Below are 20,231 nucleotides of genomic sequence, written 5' to 3'. Positions count from 1 at the left end.
CGTCCTGTCTCCCCAGACAAGGTCCCCCTTTGATCAACTCGACCGGTAGCCCAATGTCATTCGACACAGCAACTCGGTACGACGGTGGGCCGTGTCGTTACCCATCCTACGACTCGGGTACTATACACACGAGGCAACCGCGGCCACCCCCGAACCGCGTCCAGATGTACCGCAGGCAAACAACCACCGAGCCTCCCCGTTTACTTTAAGTTTCGGTCGCGCCCACCTACAAGCCAATTCACGAGCCATGAGAGACCTACTCCGCTGACGCATACATACGACATTCCACCTTCACCTCGTCCCACCTAGACAGACGACTCACCTCATTGTAACTGAACACAACTACAGAAATCGTCGCCTTCGTGCGAACACCGCCATCATGTATCAGGCGCAAAATATCTACTTCATTTGCGGTTTCGCCGCCATTGGTACGTGATTCTGCCTTGAGTTCTCGCCTGGCCTTACACCTTGAAGATCATACTGACGAAAGCTCAGGCGGTGGCCTATTCGGCTTTGATATCAGTTCCATGAGTGGTGTTCTAGGGACTGGAGCCTACAAGAGATACTTTGGGAATCCTACATCATACCGCCAGGGTGGTATTACGGCTTCCATGCCTGCCGGCTCCCTCGTCGGATCTCTCGTCTCTTCCTTCATTGCCGACAAGTACTCTCGCAAGGTCGCTCTCCAATTCTCCTGTATTCTGTGGACCATCGGTGCCATCCTTCAATGCGCTTCCGTCAACGTCGGCATGCTTTGTGTCGGCCGTGTCATCGCGGGCATGTGTGTCGGTATCGCATCCTCCATTGTGCCCGTCTACCAGTCCGAAATCGCCCCCAAGGAGATCCGTGGTCGCGTTGTTTCGCTCCAGCAGTGGGCAATTACCTGGGGTATCTTGATTCAATACTTCATCCAGTACGGCGCCGCCGAGGGCATTGGAAAAGGCTCCACTGATCCCGATCAGCCGACCGCCGCTTTCCGCATTCCTTGGGGCGTCCAGATTGTCCCTGCCGCTGTCCTCTTTGTTGGATTATTCTTCTTTCCTTACAGTCCTCGTTGGCTTGCTAGCAAGGACCGTTGGGATGAAGCCATTAAGGTCCTCGCTCATCTTCACGGCAGCGGCGACGTCAACCACCCCAAAGTCCTGGCACAGTACCAAGAAATCGAGGAGGCCCTTCGATTCGAGCGAGAAGAGAACATTTCTAGCTTCAAAGGTCTCGTCGCTCCCCGCATGTACAAGCGTGTGTTGCTCGGCATGAGTATCCAGATGTGGTCCCAGTTGTGCGGAATGAACATCATGATGTGTAAGCAACGACCTTCCAATTGCAAGTGTGAACGACAAGTTGCTGATTTGATCCAGACTACATTGTCTACATCATGCAGGGTGCCGGCATAGGCAACCCGCTACTTACTGCATCTATCCAGTATATCATCAACGTCGTCATGACTCTTCCTGCCATCGTCTTTATCGACAAGCTCGGCCGTCGTCCCTTGCTCGTCGGCGGCTCTTTTATGATGATGACCTGGCTGTTCATTTCTGGCGCACTTCAACAGTACTATGGACAGCCCAACACCGATGAGACACGCAACCCCGACAACGAGTCTGTTACCTGGCTCGTCCTCAACCAGAGGCCAGTCTCCTCTGCTATCGTTTCCTGCTCGTACCTCTTTGTCGCAACCTTTGCCACCACATGGGGTCCTGTGTCATGGACTTACCCTGCTGAGATCTTCCCGAGTAAGATTCGCGCCAAGGCCGTCTCTTTGTCCACTTCGACCAACTGGTTCTGGAACATGATTCTTGCTTTTGCCGTTCCCCCTCTGTGTAAGTCGAACCGCATGGCACCCCCCTCATAAGTAAGGACTAACAGACATTCAACAGTATGGAACATCAACTACAAGATGTATTATATCTTTGCGACATTCAATGCCCTGGCATTCCTTCACACCGCATTTTTCGCGCCCGAAACCAAGGGCTTCACACTTGAGGAGATGGACGATGTTTTCAACTCTGGTCTTCCAGCCTGGAAGACCCATCAGAAGAAATCTCGTCTTGATGACATCGAGCGAGAGATCGCCGCCGGCAATCTTAAGGTCTCTCGCCACGGCGCGGTTGCAAATGAGGATAACCATGAGGTCGTCGCCGAAACTGAGAAGAAGGGAACCGCTGTCTGAGCACTGCGGTAGAGTCCTGCTACTCGAGACTAAACGATAATACCCAGCAGGAGTTGTTGTGGGAGAAGATTGCTATGGAAAAACCCGAATTTGAAGCGAATGAAGCGGGGCGAATGCGCAAGATGGCAGATTAACTGATGAAGATGATACAACGACTGTTCATTTTGTCCAAAGACATTGACGATGGTGCGATAGATGTGAAAGCATGACGTAATTAAATGCCTTGACGACACAAGATGTAGAACGCGCTCTTCCGCTGCTCAATCCACAACTACGTCCCGAGGTCCTAAGATGCGCCGCGAACTTGTGAAAAAAGCTATTTTGGCAAATGATCCTTTGGAAGATATTCCTAGATTCGGTGACATACCCGGAAAATTGCAACGCCCTTTTTGACCGACTTGTTCTGTTGCCAGGGCTAGGTGGATAAAGGATATATAATTCAGTTTACTTTTCCATTCGTAACACGAAGAGTCCCAAGAAAACTGAAATTGTCAGTCAACCTGATTGACGTCTGTACGAAGAGATAGGGGTTAGGTGGCTTTGGTGTATATGAGATGATTCCAATGCCTGTTTCTAGAATTCAGTTCTGTTGTAGTTCAGGATGTGGTTAGTACCAGGCGGGGAAGTCTGACGTTTGATATGTATTCCGTTGGGAATCATCGAGGGATAGGAGGACGAAATACTTGAAGGCAGCGAGTGATGGTGTTATGGAAACTCGGAATTTGAATTATGAGATTACCCCGCTTGTCGAATCAATGCGCTATCCATCCTGGCAACTCCAGCCGGCTCGCTGTCTATGAGGTCGTTGGCTGTAAGCCGAGAAAAGGAATGACCGGCATGATTTGTCCTGGCAGTGACTAGTCTTCAGTTGACTCTTTCAATATATATCTGTCGAACATCTTGATTGCGAAGAAGCCAAGTGCTACACTGTCATATGCAGCTTCAGACGAGCCAAGCGATGTGTCATTTAAAACATCAAGTTCGATATCAATAGTCTGCAATGCCTGATCACGAATATCTAGCTTCAGAGATCGACCACGGGAGTGGTCATTGCATTCTCCGGATACACCAACGGCCCCATCGACATCGTCCCTGGCGCAGAAAGCACCAGATTCCCCTTTCCATCCTTCACATTCTCCACCTCCTTGCCCGGATCCAACGCGCTCGCCGTCTTATACAACCGCGCATCCAGCTTCCTCGTGCTCGGATCAAACTGCAGCGTCCACTCTTCCGCCTTCCGCCGACTCCCCCTCGCCAACTCATCCATTAACGCGCTCAGGTCCCGGTAGGGAACCATCTCCGTAAACCACGACGTCCACATCAACAGACCCCACTCCAACCCACGAAACCCGCCAATGCTGCCGTAGACTTCTTCCACCTCCCTACGAAGCAACCGTCGATCCTGGGCCGAGGCGTGGTCGTAGACCTCGAAGAAGGCGTCCTTGGCCTCGGATACGTATTTCGGCTCCACGAGCCAGAGGTCCCCTTCGTGCCCGCTCTCGCTGATGCAGATTACCCGCCGGAGGAGGTGCCACGCGATACAGCTACCGTCAGCGAGTCCCCGGGACGGCAGCAGCTCCAGCTGCATGCTGGCCGGAAGCTCGTCGTCTTGGACGGTGACTTTGGATAGCGGGGCTAGGATGCGGAGGTGCTGCGATGTATTCCACCACACCGGCCCCATCCCGTCTGTGACGCGGAAAAATGCCTTGTACTGATCCGGCAACGGGGCACTCAGCTCCAGCCTCCTCTCCAGATCCTGGATTTCCTGGTGAGAGGGGACTGGGTAGCGAAACAACGTCTCAGGACGAAAGATCTTGTCCTTATCAAGCTCCATCGGCCCCATAACCGTCCTCTCGACGAGCATATCATCCCGCCCGCGCAGTTCGTCGGGGGCATACGGCGCACATGATCTAGTGTTTTCGTCGATTGCGCGCGCGAGCTCGGCAATGGTGTACCCCTCATACGGTCGCACCGGGCTGCGCTCCAGTCGCTGTCGGAGCATCTCGCACCCGGCGTCTGCGACTTCGCGGACATGGGTGAGGTCGATCTCTAGGTGCTTGACGAGGGCGTTCTTGGAGGGATCCGTGAACCAGCCGTAACGCCATAGTTCGCGCATACTGCCTAGCATAGACATCTGGTCCTGTGCGGAATGGAGGGTCGCTATCGTTCTTCCCCATAGCTCGATGACGCTTTCTTCTTCTTCGCTTGCATGGGTGCTGCTTCCACAGCTGTCATTAACCCTTTCTTCATCCTCTTCGGCCTCGTCTGCAAGGAACTCGTCGACGAGGACCTCTTCCTCAGGTCGATACACATTCTCTTCCACCCTGCTACCACCACCATCATTGCTCGCCTCCCCACCATCCACCGCATCACGAAACAACCTCACAGAGAGATCAAGCGCCAACACCCGCCCCGTGGCCTTGACAACCTGATTCATCTGCCACGGCGCCAGCATGCGCTCCCAGAGACCCCAGAACCCGGCCAGGCGCATCGGGATCGGGCCGTGCGGGTTCGCCCTGTTGTCCTGCCCCAGCGCCAGCTCGCGGGCGAGTTCGTAGGTTTCTTCGTCCTCGCGCCAGGGCGGGGCGAAGCGGTTGCAGACTAGAGTGCGAGCGTAGCGCTCCAGGGCGTCGAGCGCCGTATCACAGCCGTTGTCTGAAGATGAATGATATTGCTGTCCATCGTTCGAGGATGAAGAAGAAGAAGAAGAAAACGGCTTCGGGACGGGCGTAGCCCACCGCGGCCACCGCCCGACATGTTCCCACGCAAACGCAAAGACGATGCGCGTAAATGGGTCTGCGCGCGGAGGGTTCACGGGGACCTCGTACGTGCCGGATCCATCGTCGTTGTCGTCGCATCCCTTGCCGAGGCTCCGGCACCGGGAAAAGTCCTCCGAAAACACCTCGGGCCCGAATTCCCGGAGGTCAAACGGCGGGATGCCGTGCGCGTGGAGGATCGTCAGCAGACCGGTGCCGTGGTCCACTTGGCCGAGGACGGCGAGACACACGGCTGTTTCCCGGACGTGTTGGACGACTTTGCTCAGGGATGGTTCTTGTGCGATGGAGGTTGGGTCTGTTAGGTGGCGGAGGAAGAAGGCCATTGTTTTGTTGGTGCGGCCCGGGCCTCTCCCCCTCCCTGCCGCTTGGAATGATGGTTTTGTACGAGGGTATGTGATTTATTGCTCTTGGCGGTGACTTAGGAGCTTTTTAATACATGACATCAGAGGAACTGATAGGTATGATGACGGGTTAATTTAGAAACAAGGTCGAGGCGGAGAAGCTGGCTTCGGGAGTGGTAAATTGGTGGCGGGGTTAGTGCTGATGGGGCATGCATGTCAGACTTGAGAGCCCTGTTATTCTCAACCTTTCTGTAGATGCATGGCTTGAGCCGGCGATGGTGATGATCATGGTGGCTGATGCTTCACCCGGAAGACAGAACCTTGAAAGGTAATTTAGAATTCAGAGACGAATGAAGTCGTAGTAGACGTTAAGAGGCATAGATGCTACTCTCGTCAATTGCTATACGTTAGAAGGATATGGTGTGGATGTCGCTCTGTGCACATACGTAGACAAAAGTAAGTCGAGTACCCTCCTCCCACCTGAGCCGAGACGGCGTTGTTGCTGCCACTACATTGGATGCCAGGTTGGTTCCAAGTAAAGAACGCAAGACGGAGAGCTCTCGATCAAATACAGCAAGGTGCTGAACAATAGTGTAAAAAAGAAAGTTACCTTATGTGGATGAAAGAACTCTCCAAGATGGTATTTTCCTTCCCGGCAGCTTCGAGCACGTCAAAGCGATTGAGGTCCAGGTGGCGAACGCTAGTCAATATGCTTAATCCACTCTAGGCAGACGAGTTTAAACAACAAAATCACCCGCGAGCTGACAGTCTCTTGAGAAGTTGGCGTAGCTGGGAAATGAGCAGACATTAAAAGGGATTAGTACGTCGTTCCAAGCCTCCAATGCCAAGCGTATTGTCATCTCTCGTAAGGCTGATTTTGGGAGAGGATCAACATTGAGCGAGGCAAAGTCGCAACTAACATGCGCGGAGTCTTTCCGCAGTCCTGCCGGGAACCCTTTACCTCTGCGAGAGCTCCAGTGGCGGATGCTGTGGCTTTCAGCTCTCTAGTTGTCCTCGAGGCCCGGGGGTATTGTAAGCCGGCAGAGCTCTTGGTGCTGACGGCACGGGAGTCTAAAGATTTACGCGATTCTCGACATGCCGCGATTGGTAGCATCGTGGCAGTGGCGCGCGGTTCCGGCAAGGGATGGAATCCTACGTGAGCGACGATTGGCCCCCAGCTCTGTGATTCGGCTGCCTAGCACTAGCTCTGGTGACAGTTGAGCTGCTTCTTAAGAAAGCTGTGCGGATCTGTTTTGCTTGAGAAAGCTATTTCATGGGTCTGGAGTTGTTTCCCTTTCTGTTTCTCATGAGCCTCATCGACATCACCTCATAGCGATACTCTTCTCCCCATCGGACTTTGATAATTAGACGATTGAATGCAGTCACCCGAGCAAAAGGCGTTGCTCGATATCAACCACACACGACGGTCCGGTGGAAGTTGGCGAGACGAAGCACACGAGATGGACCATTCCTACGGGCAGCAGACGGGAGGTTACAACGTCGGTCCAACAGGATCTGATGCGAGTACGGCACAGAATACGAACACGCATTACAGCCAGTCACAAGTCATTGACGATTCGTGCGTTGAGAATGGTCTTCATCCGGTGCCGGAGCCAGACAAGATCGTAGGCGCGCCGTATTATCACCAGTACAACCAAGTACCCGGCAACGGCATGTCTAGCCATCCGCAAGAACAAGCGGCATCGAAGAGGAGGATATGTGGCATGAGCTTGGCGATGTTCATGCTCTGGTGTATACTGGGATTCCTTCTTGCGCTGCTGGCAATCTTCGCGGGGGTATTTGGGAGCATGCTCGCAAGACAGAGCTCAGAAATCTTAGATCTCAAGGACGTGGCAGCAACAAAGTAAGTATTCCCCTCAAAACACCTCCACCAACACTAGCTGAGGCTTTGATACTAACACCCGTCACAGAACAACCGATCCGGACACCAACGGCACCTCAACAACAGCGGCACCCGCAACGACGACGACATGGGTGCAGGTAGTGGACTGGGAATACATTGGCTGCTATGAGGACACCTCGAACCGCGTGTTCCCGGACAAGTTCACGCAGATTGACGACCAGACCAACCGGCTCTGCGCGGGGGTGTGTTCTGGTTACGAGTACTTTGGCACCGAGTTTGGGGACCAGTGTTACTGTTCGCGGACGCCGCCGACGACAGCTGCGCCGGCGTGGAATTGCGATATGCACTGCACTGGCGCGCAGACGTCGGAGATTTGTGGGGGGTTCTTCTTTTTGAGTGCTTGGAAGAAGAAGGTCTGAGGTTCAGGGTTGGGTATGAGGTCTTTGGAGGGTGTCATTGGGTGTGACGACGTGAATAGAGGTCTGCTTCAGTTTTCCTGGAATGGTTGTGTGAATTGGAGTTTCTTGGGTTTGGCTGATTGGGATACCCGGTGGTAACAGAATTGAAAGAGTCTTTGGTTCGATTTGTCAAACTTTATGTCGGCCTTCAGAAGGTTGCTCGAAGGTGAATTAGATGTAGGGCGGTCAATGCGTGGTTGTAATGTGCAAGACTCAGACCGTGATACTATCTCACAGGCAGGCTACATATAACCCAATCTGGCAACTCCGATCAACATCCAGCAATGGATTGAAACAACCATGGCCGGTTGGCCCAATGGCAAGGCGTCTGACTACGATTAAACATGATATCAGGAGATTCTGGGTTCGACCCCCAGGCTGGTCATAATCTTTTGAAAACTCTGCATTTTGAATGCCGGGTTTGAAATTTTTGCGCGGGTTGCGGGTCCGGCGCCCCCGCCGAGTCAGGGCTTGCTAGTCCGGGCCGGAAGTGGTCTTCAGCGCTCAGGCGCCGCCAAACAGTTTTAAACGGTAGTCACAGGAACACGATTACTGCAACGAAAACTCGTTCTCAGCACATGCCACGGGAGTAATTTTTATATCTCGATGTTTTGAACGCATGGAAGCTGCCTTGTTGCGCGGCAAACCACACAATCTTCTGCCGGCCGCCGTGACTAACAATTTTTTGGCGCTCCGGTGTGGTGCCCCACTTCGCCGAAAAAAGTCTCAACTCCGACCAGATACGTACCTCTCGACGTCTGCCATCGGATCTCGACGGGACATTTCCACTCCTCTTCTCATACACCAGCTCGGTGGGCATCGTCATGCCCTCCACCCCTGCACCGCCAGCGCCGGCATCAGTCTCAGAGCTTCTGACGCTGATAATAACCACGTCGCCAACCCCGTCCGCGCCTTCGACAGAACTCTTAGATGCGGTCTTCAAATCTATCCGCCTTCACTGCAGTGACTTGCTATCGTGCCGCATCATTGTTGTACTGGACACGTATGAGCGCATCGGAGACGTTCCAAGGTTGAAGAAGGGCCAGGTGACGGAAAAGGGCGCGGAGGAGTATGCAGAGTACAAAGACAACGTAAAGAAGCTCGTGCTGAGGGAATACGACCCACATGAGAGACCTGACGAGTTGAGTCAAGAGCAAGGGGAAGCAGAGTATGGCTACAACGGACGAGCGGCGACCGTAACGACAAATTCGGCCACGTTCACCGTAAGCCAGACGAAAGACCTTCGTGTATCTTTCGTAGAGCCGTCAGAGAGGCTTGGTTTCGGTCTAGCAGTGCGGACGGCCTTGAGAATAACGACAACACCGTACGTCTGGGTCCATCAGCACGACTGGACACTCGTATACGACATCCCCGTGGGCCCAATACTGGATGTCATGAGGACGCAGGACGCAGATGAGGAGAGCCCGGTGAAATATGTTTGTCTTGCTTCGGTTCGGATGCTGAAGTATGCTGAGACTGCTCATGCGCAAGAGTTCCCTCATCTTAGAACGTTGACGAACAAGCTGAAGAGGAGTTTTACGCCAAAATTATATCCGGAGGCGGAGGTGCCGTTGACGCCGATGTTCTTTTGGCATGATAAGCCCCACATCGCAGCGACGGAGCACTATTTGACGCGTGTCTTTCCGACGCGGCTGGCGATACCTAGAGGGGCGTTTATCGAGGACACGATTGGACATCGGGCGCGGACGCAGATGAAGGAGCAGGGCATGTGGTTGCGGTGGGCTTGTTGGCTGTTTTATCCTGATGAAGGAAGACAATTGTGTCTCCGGCACTTAGATGGGAGGAAATGGAGAGGCGCAGAGGGAGAAGTCACGATGAAAGAAATTTGGAAGCAGGCCAACAAAGAGATGAGGACAACAGATGATTCATGAATCACAGCTTTAAAGCATACAACCTTTTTTAAGTTTACCAACACATCTTACTCTGGGATAAGGTCGGCTGCAGTGTAGTATTGACCTTTACCTTCGTAATGCCATTCCTTCACCCAACTATCACCTCCGGAGGGGCACTCGACTCCTGAGCCAGCGCCGTTACAGGTAGCGTAGACGCCGACCAACGATCCGGTGAAAGGACCACTCTGGCCACTGACTAATCGTGCCGAGAATGTACCCATGACAACTTGCTGGTCCGGTTGAGAAGCCTGGGATGCGGCCATCGTGTAGTAAGTGCTGTTGACTGTGGCGATCTGGAAGCGAATCGAGTCGTCTCTCCACGCTTCAGGCACCTTGACGATATTCTCCACGGGAGCATCTTCTCCCGTTGCCCTGAAGCGTAGCATGCGGTCGTTCCCTTCGGAGCCGTCTGTCTTGGGGAGGACCACTACCCCAACATCGGCGTGATTGAACTGCGTCAGGAACAACGTAACACCGGTTTCTTGGTCTACATCAGCGGTCAGTGCATCAATGACGGCTTCGAAGGTAAAGAGAGAGTCCGTCTGAGGTCGTCCGATGAAAGATAGCCCCGAACGGCCGTCCAGATCCGCATTATCGCCCGTGAGGTTCGCGCGACTAGGCACAATATGGAGCCCCCTCGAGCTATCAATCGAAAAGGCGCCCTCATTTGGAACCCTCCAGTGGATGAGATTCCGAGGGATAACACCCAGTGCCGTAAAATCGTACGCGTCGGGGTCCGAGTTGAACGGGCCGTCTCCGGGGAGATCTCTAGATGCCGGGGGCATTTGCCAACCCGACATTTTGCCTCTGACGGGTTCCAGTATCGGCCACTCGCCTTCGCGCCAGGTGACTGGATACAAGACCGTCTCGCGACCCATGGGATAGATTCTCCATTCTGGCCCGGAACGGGTGGCTAGCGCGACACCCCACCAGTTTCCATCAAAGTCTTGGAATAGGTCTGCGTGGCCGATAGTCTGTTGTCCAAAGTTAGAGCTAGACAAAAATTGCGATACATGAAATATGGCATGCCTACCTGGAAATATTCATCGGTATCCTTATTGGTCAAGACCGGGTTGTACGGGCACGGCTCATACGGGCCCGTCAGACTGGAAGATCGGGCCATGACCTGGTAGTGCCCAGTCTCGGTCCCACCCTCGGCAGCAGAGATGTAGTACCAGCCATCTTTGCGGTAAATGTGAGGGCCTTCAGGCCAAACACCACCGGTGCCGCCCCAGAGGAACGTGTTGTTGACAACCGTCCCCGTCTCGAGGTCGACGTCGAGGAGAACGTGGCCGCCTCCCGGGATGTACATTTTTCCGTCGTCGTCCCAGAAAAGATCCAGATCTCCGTTGGGTGTTAGGAATGTGTAAGGGTCACTCCAGCTTGCTCCATCGAACGGATTATTCGTTTTGAAGACCGTTCCCAACATTCCGTCGGGCAGGCCGAGGTACTCGCACACAACCCAGAACTCGCCATCATGGTGCCGAATAGTTGCGGCGTAGAAGCCTTCTTGTTGTCCTTTGAGTTGAACGTCAGTGAAGATTCAAGAAATTCAATGGCCTATTGAAAGGCATCATTTGCCATGCCTTTGGTCTGTTGAGTAACGTTGGGTATTTGACTTTGTCGGTTCCAAACATGACTTATCAACTTCCAGTTCAGCAGGTCTTTGGAGGCATATATTGGTAGACCAGGGAAAGTGATGAAACTTGAGGTGACGCAGTAGAATGTGCCATCAACGTGGACACATGATGGATCGGAGTGCCAGCCGGGTAGGATTGGGTTGTAGAATGTTGAGTTATCAGCTGCTACTAGAGCTGCCCAAAAACTGAGAGAAAGTCCTAGGACCAAACGGCCCAAGTGAGGGATCATTTGGAAAGAGTTGAAAGGTTACAAGATACTCGAGGCGATGGAGAGGCGTATGGACAGCTCAGATAAAGTGGGTGTGGTCTGGTTGTCAAACTATATACCCCATGAGAATTACTGTAGGTTTGGAAAAAGACAAGGTCATATCACATGTGCCCAGCATTTTAGCAAGTGGCTTCACCATTCTGCCTTGCCGAACTTCATTCCCACTATTGAGATGCATGACGCAGTAACACAAACTTCGGCTAAATGATCTGCCTGTCAGATAGCATCATGATGCAAGAAACGATCGATTTGCTTCTGTGTGGGGAAGTTCTTCCCCGCAATCAGTCTCTACATCGAGTCCTAAAAGCATGCAGCCCCTGATACCACTGAAAGTCGTCGCAGGAACGCGCAGAGCAAGACAGGGCAGGTCTGGTGGCAATGATCAAGGATCATGGAGCAAGGCTTTCATGATTGAATGATCGACCAATTGCAATAGATCGTTTAAGTAGATAGGAGCCGTTTAAGCTTACAAACAACTATGTTTTAGCCGATTCCCGAACCAATAATGGAACAGAAGCGCAACGTGCTTGACAGGCGGCCCGCTCCGCTTGGCCCAGAGTGCCCATCTCATGCATCCGGCTAAATCAAAAAGCATTTTACCACACTGTCGAATACCACGCTGGAATGGTGGCTCGCTAGTATTATTTCATTGCCGAAAGCTACACAGTTGCACATGCACCCCGCATAGTTCATCGACTTCATCCTCCCGATCTAATGATTGACTTGCGGTTGGATCTTCTTCAGGTTACAAAATCATATGTTCCTCCATGAATCATCGGAAAGCAGAGGACTGGGTCGTAAATCTGGAGACAGCATGGTATCGGATCATATTCGGCGAAAGTGGTGGCCATCCCGTTTACTTCGTCTTCATTCGGGATCTTGGCGTCTGATCCGGTAACCGACTCTGCCGCTTCGGACGATCTCTGCACGATGTTAGCAATTGAGCGTCTAGAGAGGCTGATAGTTCTGCCTAAAATTCAAATCGAAATATGTTGAGGCTAGATCCAATGTCTAACCTTTGATCGGGAGCTGGAAAATGCTGATATATAAATCACTGAACTCAATCCTCACGGAAGATAATAAGCATCGAGGTTCTTCACCCTCATGCCTTTCGTTCCTGGCCTGGAAACACCCAAGAAAATTTCTTCGTCACCTTCAACCAGTCACTATGACACTCCGTGTGTCTACTGTCTTCTCCCTCGCCCTTCTTGGCCTCAGCCAAGTCGGCCAGGCACTGGTCCCCCGCCAGGAAGCCACCTTTTCCAACCCGGTAATATGGGCCGACCTCGCCGACCCTGAAGTCTTCCGAGTCGGAGACACGTACTACTACAGTGCTTCGACAATGCACTATTCTCCCGGCGCACCACTTCTCAGATCCTACGACCTCGTGAACTGGGAGTTCGTCTCGCACTCGGTGCCTGAGCTTCCTGGTTCAAAGTTCTCACTTAATGGCAGTGACAGTGCGGGCTACGTCAACGGCGTCTGGGCTTCTTCCCTGGGATATCGCGAAAGCAACGGTGTATTTTACTGGTATGGCTGCATCCAAGGCACGGATGAGACGCATATCTACACTGCGTCTAGCCCAGAGGGGCCGTGGACTCATCACGACCCCATTCCGAAATGTTACTACGACCTCGGCTTATTGATTGATACCGATGATACCATGTATATCGCCTACGGTGCCGTCGACATCCGCCTTGCGCAGCTATCTCCTGATGGTTTTACCGAGGTCCGCAATGAGGTATGTTGGCAAAACGTCGTAGCCTATTCTGCACTGCAGATACTGACCCTTACTAGCTTGTGTACACTGAAGATGCCCACAGGTACATTGAGGGCTCGAGATTCTACCACATCAATGGAAATTATTACATCTGGGTTACGAAGCCCGGCGATGAGCAGCATGTTCTGAAGTCTACATCGGGTCCCTGGGGTCCATATGAAATTCGACAGGTGATTGCGCAGATGAAGGCCCCCGTCGAGGGTGCAGCAGCGCCGCATCAGGGTGGTCTCGTATCGACTGAGGACGGTAAGTGGTATTACATGGCCTTCATCGACGCGTACCCCGGTGGCCGTGCTCCCGTTCTCGCCCCTGTCGAGTTTGACGCCGAAGGTTGGCCTTCAGTGGTCACAGATGCAGACGGTGGTTGGGGTGTCGAGTACGCGATGCCTGTCACAACCTCGAAGACAGTCCAGGGAGTTGGATCCTATGTCGACAAGTTCGAGGGTGACGCGTTGAACCCCCGCTGGGAGTGGAATCACAACCCCAACAACGACGCCTGGGGCCTGGGGCCCGATGGAGTCACACTCCACACCGCAACGGTATGCGAGGGGCTGTACGGAGCCGCCAACACCCTCACCCAGCGCATCATCGGACCCAGAAGCCAGGCCACGTTTCGCCTTGATATTTCTGAAATGGTGGACGGAGACCAAGCAGGTGTAGCAGCACTGCGCCAACTGAGCGCTTATATCGGAATCCACAAGGTTGATGGCGTGTCTAAGCTTGTGTACGTTGATGAGATCAGCATGGTCATGCGAGACTCATTGACGGACTGGGTGACAACCTCGAACGGTTATGTCAAGGCGGAAGGACCTACTATCTCCGGCGGCGATCTGTGGCTCCGTATCAAGGCCGACATTTCACCGCCCATCGCCGGGTCGAGCGCGTGGCCGAATGCTACGTTCTGGTTTAGCATCGACGGTGATAAGTTCGAACAGCTTGGACCAGTGTATGAGCTGAACGATGAGTGGTTCTTCTTCATGGGTTATCGATTCAGCGTCTTCAACTGGGCGAAGACTCGTCTGGGTGGTAGCATCTTGGTTCGGGAGTTTGAGTTGGAGGTTTTGGAGTAAAAGGAAATCCCGAAGCATCTTTCAAGTCGGAGAGAGATGTTCGAGGATAGTTTGGCGGCTTTTGGGGCATAATAGCCCACAGGCTGCGAAGGCAGACGGAGTGGACGCGTTCAATTCTACACCACGATCATGTGTGGTCATTTTTAGTACGACTCATCGGTAAACTTTCAGGTGATACAGTCCTTACTGAGCACCACTGCAAGATGGCATCGTGCAAAGAGCATAGTTCTAAACGGGAATGTGGTATTCTGCGCCTCTGAAGTGCATTAACCTACAGCTTGGCATCTCACGAGTCACGCATGTTATAGGACTTGGCGACTTCGCGGAATTCCGACTTGATGCAATTCTAGACTGGGCCATTGGTAGGGTCTGGAACATATTCCGACAGCTCCAGTTACTAATGGTCTAATTGAAGCCTTCTGGATCGCGTTGCTTGGCATAATTCAGCTCCCGCCCTCACACCCAAGTCACAATTGATCGTGCAGCGACCAGTAGCCCATCACGACAGGTTGACAATCCTGATATAAGCACCCGACGTGGGAGACTTCTTTCAAAAGAACTAGGCAGTTCTCATATTTCGTAAGCCTTTGAAGGCAACACTAGCAATACTAATCACGGATCTGCTTTAACGACCTGCTGTATCGGGTATGGTTGTGCCACTTTGAGAGGCACAGCTGCGCAAAAGGCCACCACATGCGTGATCCTTCGAAAAGCGCTTCTCCCAATCAGCAAAATCATTCGTAAACAACCCCAAGTTCTTGAGACAAGATAGCGGTAAGATAACTCCAGTCTCAGCAAAACTGGGCGAAGCTGAGAATTGAATTGCATACGAGTATTGGCCAGAATGGGAAGCTCGCAAAGGTTCAAGGCGCCAAGGGCAAACGCAAACAAGCCGAAACATTTTCTAGACTTTGTATTACCCAATTGAGATATAAGATAGTCGTAGATGCTGAATTGCCATTGAAACATAAATAGTCTCCTTTCTGTTGTCATCGGTGCAGGAAATTGCAACTTCTCAACAACTCCTAACCTCAAAAACATCCAACTACTTCTCTCCATCAATTAGTCAACTCACCAAAACAAATCAAAATGAAGTTCTCAATCCTCACCTTCACCACCCTCTTCGCCGCCCTTGCAGCTGCAGCTCCCGCTCCCGAGGCCGAGCTCGTCGCTAGACAGTGCTCATGCCACAAGATCGGCGATGAGTGGTTCTGCAGCGGCAGACTTTGCCCCAAGGACTTCATCCCTACGCCTGCGATGACCAAAAGAGACGTTGATATCCAGGCTCGCGGCTGCAGCTGCAAGCCTATTGGCAACGGCGAGTACTTCTGCATAGGAAGCTCTTGCCCTTGAGCAATCGGCGATGCGAGCTTCCAATTGACTTCGAGCCTTCATCAAATGGTAAGCGCTTCACTCCCGATAGATAGAAGTCCTATACCTTACTCAATAAACTTAGGTCTTTGGTCATTGTTACCATCATTTTCGTCCCTATTGTCTTGGGGTGAGATTTACCCTAGGCGCCGCGCATGCAATTGCTGGATGTTGAAACTATTTTCCGTTGGGATGGATAATAAGAACAAGTAAATGAATGCAAAAACAATCTCAAGAAGACTTTGCATCTGGCTGCAGCCGATTGCTTCTTTCCCCTCTAAGAACCTTAAAGTGCCTTGAGAAGCTTTGCAGCTTGCTTTTCTAGTATGGTCAATATCTGACATTCGAGTGCTGAGTGTGAAAATGGCAATCTGTCTATGTGTCTGCAACGCATCGAGTACTTTCAGACAACCTCAGTCGCCCAGTTGTAGAAGTATTCTCGGTCTTTGCTTGCCAGATGACGCGATGCCGAGCACATTTTGATGGCGATTCTGCAAATTATGTGCAGCGAATGACGGCTTGGCAGAAGATGTACGTACTCTTCTGAAGCGCTGAACTCGAAATCGGGTTACCTCTGTATTGTAGCCAGTAGTGGGAAATAATTGTATTTCCTGGTATACCTCAAAGCTGTGACGGGGCTAACTTAGAGTCTCCAAGTTCTCAGTATCACATAGGTTGGCAACCAATGCGCTGCAACTTGCAACTTGTGTGCTGCGAGAGATAGAGCCGCTCACGTCAATGGAGTCATATTGCTTCCGTACCTCGCCGAAGGCTCAAGTACGCTATCATGGGGAATTGGCGCCGATAATACTACAAGTCAGCCAATGTTCGGCTCGGCTAAACTCGTCGTCGGTACAAGCTTTTTTGGCCGCCGAGAAAAAAGTGATGCGGCGGCCGGACAAAAGACGGACTTTCACGGCGGACATTTCAGCCGCCGTCCACCGACCCAAAACCTCGCACCCTCGAAATTACATGGTAACGGAAACATATGTCGAAAGACTTATGGCATCTGGGGGTGGGTTACATAGCCACATAAATCCCACGCGTTGCTGTTAGATCTGACGCTTGTTTGCTTGATTCCAGAATGCGTGTTACTTGGTGGTGTTGCACTGCGTCTAAAGTCTATGACGAAGATCCCGGGAGCTAAGACGTGCCAACCCGCACGGTCTCGAGCCGTGCCTATTACCGTAGTAGCGTACTAAGTTTGCGCACTTTGTTTGCCAATCAATAACGATGGGGCCTGTTCTCTTATCTGTTTCAGATGTTGAAATCTCCCAAGCGGGCCAACTTTTTATAAATGTCCGGGGCGGTCCCGTTCCGATCGGTGACAACTAAGGGGCCGGCATGGACACCGACTTTGATGTTTGCCATGCCGGCGTGGCATCATTGTGTTCACCAGAGAAGTTTCGATAAATAGGTACGCGGCCCGCAAGTCTATCTAGCAATCTCTCGACCAAGCTTTTAGTAAACTCTCACGAAAAGGCTAACCATAACCCCAAATACCGAATACCCAACATGCCATCCAATGCAAAGCCATCAACTTCAGGCCGAACCCTGGCCATCTTCGGCGCGACCGGCCGCACCGGGAGCGAGACGCTGAAAGCCCTTCTTGCCAAGCCCACAAATCCTTTTTCTCATATGAAGATCTTTGTCCGCTCCCGCGAAAAGCTCATCAAGACCTTTCCACAGTTCAAGACAGATAACAGCGTCGAAATTATCGAGGGTCAAGTCACCGACGAGGCCCGCGTCAAATCCTGTCTCGTCGGCGCTGACACAATCATTTGCGCCCTGGGTGAGAACGACAACAAGCCAACCGTTAGCGTACTCCAGGATTCAACAACAACAATCGTCTCGGCACTGAGACAGCTCAAACAGGAAGGGGGAGCAGACTGGAAGAAGCCATGGTTCATCCTCCTCTCCTCCGCAACTTGGAACGAGCGATTCTCCGCGAGGCAGCCATGGCTTGTGCGATGGATGATCCAGAACGCCTTTTACTGGCCCTATGCGGACCTGCGCAAGGCGCACGCAAATCTGCAGGCTGAACCGGAGCTGTTGTTACTGTTGTTGGTGCAGCCGCCCGCCATCATCGACGAAGAGGCGAGCGGTCACACGATCAGCACGGAGTCGGTTGGCCTCGCGTGCTCGTATCCGGATCTTGGTGCGGCGTTTGCGGAGCTGGCAACCGAGGAGGCGTACAAGGAGACCATTGCCGTTGGTGTCACGTCTGGAATGGCCAAGGCGGGTTTCTCGAGATATGGGCCCGAGATTCTACCGAGAGTCATCTTTGGACTGATGGCTAGTTTCATTCCGGGTGCTTGGAGGGTTGTCCCAAGCGTGTGAGAACTATCAGTTTGTTTACAAGTAGCGTTGTTAGATTACAATAGACATGAACCAGCCGTTCAGGACAATGCATGATTCTTTAATGCCTTTATTTTCGACCACTACACTCGCTGGATAGTAAGCATGCCCTTGAGCAGTGACTTCATCATACCAGGCTTAGGCCCAGTACGCCGTGAAGTGGTAAGTGAGACAGCATCATTGTTGCGAAGAGCGTCGTCTTGCTCTTCTTCTGATAGGGCCAAGGTCTCAAGTTCGCGTATTTTCCACACGCGAAGAAACCAAACTATGAGCAGTTAGTCAAACGAAGCAGCTTGCCAGATGGAAAGATTTGCAACAACTTACTAGAGATGAACGCCGCAACGTACATAAATCCCGTGAACAGCTGAACAGGGAGGTACGCGTTCAGTCCGGAGCCCTTGATTGTCAGAGCTATGGGCTCGGCGAACGTTGCCGGGATAACGAGGATGATCCAGAAGATAGACAGAGCTGATGGAAGCAGCTGCATTCCGACCACCTCAGCGCCTACCGGTGCGACTGTTGGCCAGAGCACGCCGGCGAATGCGCCAAAGAGGGCAAAGACAATGAGACCTGCAAAGTGTTTGGCGGCGAGGATCCAGAGCAAGAACGTGGCGAGGCCGGCGATGATGGTGCCTAGGCCAGCTACGTTAATGCGACCAAAGCGGTCACTCACCAGGCCGATGACCGGGCGGCCAATACCTTGTGATACTGAGAGAAACATTTAGCTTGACTTTGACTGGAATATGTCGGATGGGGAGGAGAGCTCACGGTTGAACATGGCCGACACAATAGACCCTTGGCTAGCACTGAACCCGACTGTTTGGGCATAGTCCGCCAGTGAGAACACGGAAATGACGTATCCAAAGAGTCCAAAGAAACCCCACGCGACAAACAACCAGAACTCGATCCTCTTAAAGATGTCCTTGTGAAACGCGACATGAACGCTGCCGAGAGCCTTGTTTCGGTCCTTCATCATCAGACAACACGCGCCATTGACAACGAACGACAAAATGGCGATGATTCGGAACGCCCAAGGCAGACCGATGTTGCGGATCATGGCATTGGAAGCAAGGGAGTAAATGAGACCTCCCAGGCCGGAGCCAGCCGTAGCGATGGAGTTTGCAAAGGAGCGGCGCGCGACGAACCATTGCGGGACCACACCGACGGTGGAGTTAAAGGTAAATCCCATGCCAACGCCGAAGCCGATGCCTTGGGAGAGTAGGAGGTGCCATATCTGGGTCGTGAACGATGCGCCAATGAGAGCGGCCCTGGAAATTGTGTTAGGAACACGGGTGGCGGAATTTCCGTCCGTCTCGGAAGACGTCGGCGGTTGGGAGGGGGTTAGCGGGCCGGCTTACGCTTGAATCACGACGCCGATGCCAAGAGTCGGTTGCGTGCCGATGCGAGGGATGCAAAAGGTGACAATCGGGGCGATGAGAAGGGCTGGTTGTGGCGAGTGAGTGAGATGACGCGCAGAAGTTTAGAGATTGGAGAGACGGCTTACCGACGGAGAAGGACAGCCCGCCAACGAAAGCGAGTGAAATTGGGCTTGCGCCGGGAAACGCTCCGGAGTTGAGGTAGTAGGCGAGGAACACGGCATAAGTCTAGATTTTGGTGTGAGAATCATGCTTCCCGAAGTGAAAGGAAGGGCGCGTAAGGATAACTCACTGAGTTCAAGCCCCAGGTATGGGCATTGATGAGAAAGACACAGCCTACGACAACCCTGGTATCATGTCAGTGACTCAAGCCTCATCATGTTGTGATGGCTTTATGGAGCGCAACTCACCATCCATAGCCGCCCTCTTTGAACTCTACCTGCTCACTCGGCCGTTGACTGACAGGGCTTGCCGCCGCAGAGCCATTCTTCTCATTCTCCGCTGCCCTGGAAGCACTGTCAGGCACCCGTACCACGGCATCGTGGCTGTCCTGTTGACTGGAAGAATCAGAGTGAGAAGGCATACCGGGCCCCAGCGATAAGACGAAAAGGTGCAAGTTTCGTGCTTGTCAAACTGAGAGATGGGAGTTTTGCGACAGGACAGAGGCAGGTTTCGGATAAGGAAGAGAGAAAATACGCCAGCTGCCTCGGCAAGTAGTGACGGGTTTGATCGAGTTTCGCGGGGTTATTTAGTTCGCTCCTCGGCGGGCCGAAGACCGTTTATTCTGTTTCGATTGACTCACGTCTTCGGAGGTAATGTGGTTGACAAAGCTAGAGCCCTGAATC

At 52.5% G+C, this 20,231-nt stretch overlaps 9 protein-coding genes across 9 annotated transcripts; 6 read left to right on the top strand and 3 right to left on the bottom strand.

Annotated features, from left to right (window-relative positions):
• Positions 1-53: 53 nt before the first annotated feature.
• Positions 54-2,170, top strand: CCOS01_09521 (high-affinity glucose transporter; the record flags this gene model as incomplete). The annotated part of the gene is made up of 5 exons (XM_060457679.1): positions 54-166; positions 349-428; positions 496-1,302; positions 1,359-1,820; positions 1,878-2,170. 5 exons carry the CDS (start codon positions 54-56, stop codon positions 2,168-2,170), a joined length of 1,755 nt encoding a protein of 584 aa, XP_060312379.1.
• A 1,024-nt stretch (positions 2,171-3,194) lies between these two features.
• On the bottom strand, positions 3,195-5,270 carry CCOS01_09520 (uncharacterized protein; the record flags this gene model as incomplete). The annotated part of the gene is made up of 1 exon (XM_060457678.1): positions 3,195-5,270. One exon carries the CDS (start codon positions 5,268-5,270, stop codon positions 3,195-3,197), a length of 2,076 nt encoding a protein of 691 aa, XP_060312378.1.
• A 1,394-nt stretch (positions 5,271-6,664) lies between these two features.
• Positions 6,665-7,571, top strand: CCOS01_09519 (uncharacterized protein; the record flags this gene model as incomplete). Its single annotated transcript, XM_060457677.1, has 2 exons — positions 6,665-7,152; positions 7,220-7,571. The coding sequence occupies 2 exons, from the start codon at positions 6,665-6,667 to the stop codon at positions 7,569-7,571; spliced, it is 840 nt and encodes a 279-aa protein (XP_060312377.1).
• An 863-nt stretch (positions 7,572-8,434) lies between these two features.
• CCOS01_09518 (alcohol dehydrogenase) lies at positions 8,435-9,502 on the top strand (the record flags this gene model as incomplete). The annotated part of the gene is made up of 1 exon (XM_060457676.1): positions 8,435-9,502. The coding sequence occupies one exon, from the start codon at positions 8,435-8,437 to the stop codon at positions 9,500-9,502; it is 1,068 nt and encodes a 355-aa protein (XP_060312376.1).
• Positions 9,503-9,549: 47 nt separating this feature from the next.
• Positions 9,550-11,392, bottom strand: CCOS01_09517 (uncharacterized protein; the record flags this gene model as incomplete). The annotated part of the gene is made up of 3 exons (XM_060457675.1): positions 9,550-10,497; positions 10,557-11,041; positions 11,143-11,392. The coding sequence occupies 3 exons, from the start codon at positions 11,390-11,392 to the stop codon at positions 9,550-9,552; spliced, it is 1,683 nt and encodes a 560-aa protein (XP_060312375.1).
• A 1,207-nt stretch (positions 11,393-12,599) lies between these two features.
• On the top strand, positions 12,600-14,281 carry CCOS01_09516 (glycosyl hydrolase family 43; the record flags this gene model as incomplete). Its single annotated transcript, XM_060457674.1, has 2 exons — positions 12,600-13,172; positions 13,229-14,281. 2 exons carry the CDS (start codon positions 12,600-12,602, stop codon positions 14,279-14,281), a joined length of 1,626 nt encoding a protein of 541 aa, XP_060312374.1.
• A 1,089-nt stretch (positions 14,282-15,370) lies between these two features.
• Positions 15,371-15,634, top strand: CCOS01_09515 (uncharacterized protein; the record flags this gene model as incomplete). The annotated part of the gene is made up of 1 exon (XM_060457673.1): positions 15,371-15,634. One exon carries the CDS (start codon positions 15,371-15,373, stop codon positions 15,632-15,634), a length of 264 nt encoding a protein of 87 aa, XP_060312373.1.
• A 1,533-nt stretch (positions 15,635-17,167) lies between these two features.
• CCOS01_09514 (uncharacterized protein) lies at positions 17,168-17,992 on the top strand (the record flags this gene model as incomplete). Its single annotated transcript, XM_060457672.1, has 1 exon — positions 17,168-17,992. The coding sequence occupies one exon, from the start codon at positions 17,168-17,170 to the stop codon at positions 17,990-17,992; it is 825 nt and encodes a 274-aa protein (XP_060312372.1).
• A 101-nt stretch (positions 17,993-18,093) lies between these two features.
• CCOS01_09513 (major facilitator superfamily transporter) lies at positions 18,094-19,969 on the bottom strand (the record flags this gene model as incomplete). The annotated part of the gene is made up of 7 exons (XM_060457671.1): positions 18,094-18,275; positions 18,335-18,718; positions 18,779-19,278; positions 19,369-19,453; positions 19,515-19,614; positions 19,679-19,733; positions 19,797-19,969. The coding sequence occupies 7 exons, from the start codon at positions 19,967-19,969 to the stop codon at positions 18,094-18,096; spliced, it is 1,479 nt and encodes a 492-aa protein (XP_060312371.1).
• Positions 19,970-20,231: the final 262 nt, after the last annotated feature.

Source organism: Colletotrichum costaricense, assembly GCF_030867565.1.
Source record: "Colletotrichum costaricense strain IMI 309622 chromosome Unknown Scaffold_9.1, whole genome shotgun sequence".
Taxonomy (NCBI): Eukaryota; Fungi; Ascomycota; class Sordariomycetes; order Glomerellales; family Glomerellaceae; genus Colletotrichum; species Colletotrichum costaricense.
Note: the sequence above shows the minus strand (reverse complement) of the source record. Positions and strands in the feature narration are given on the sequence as shown.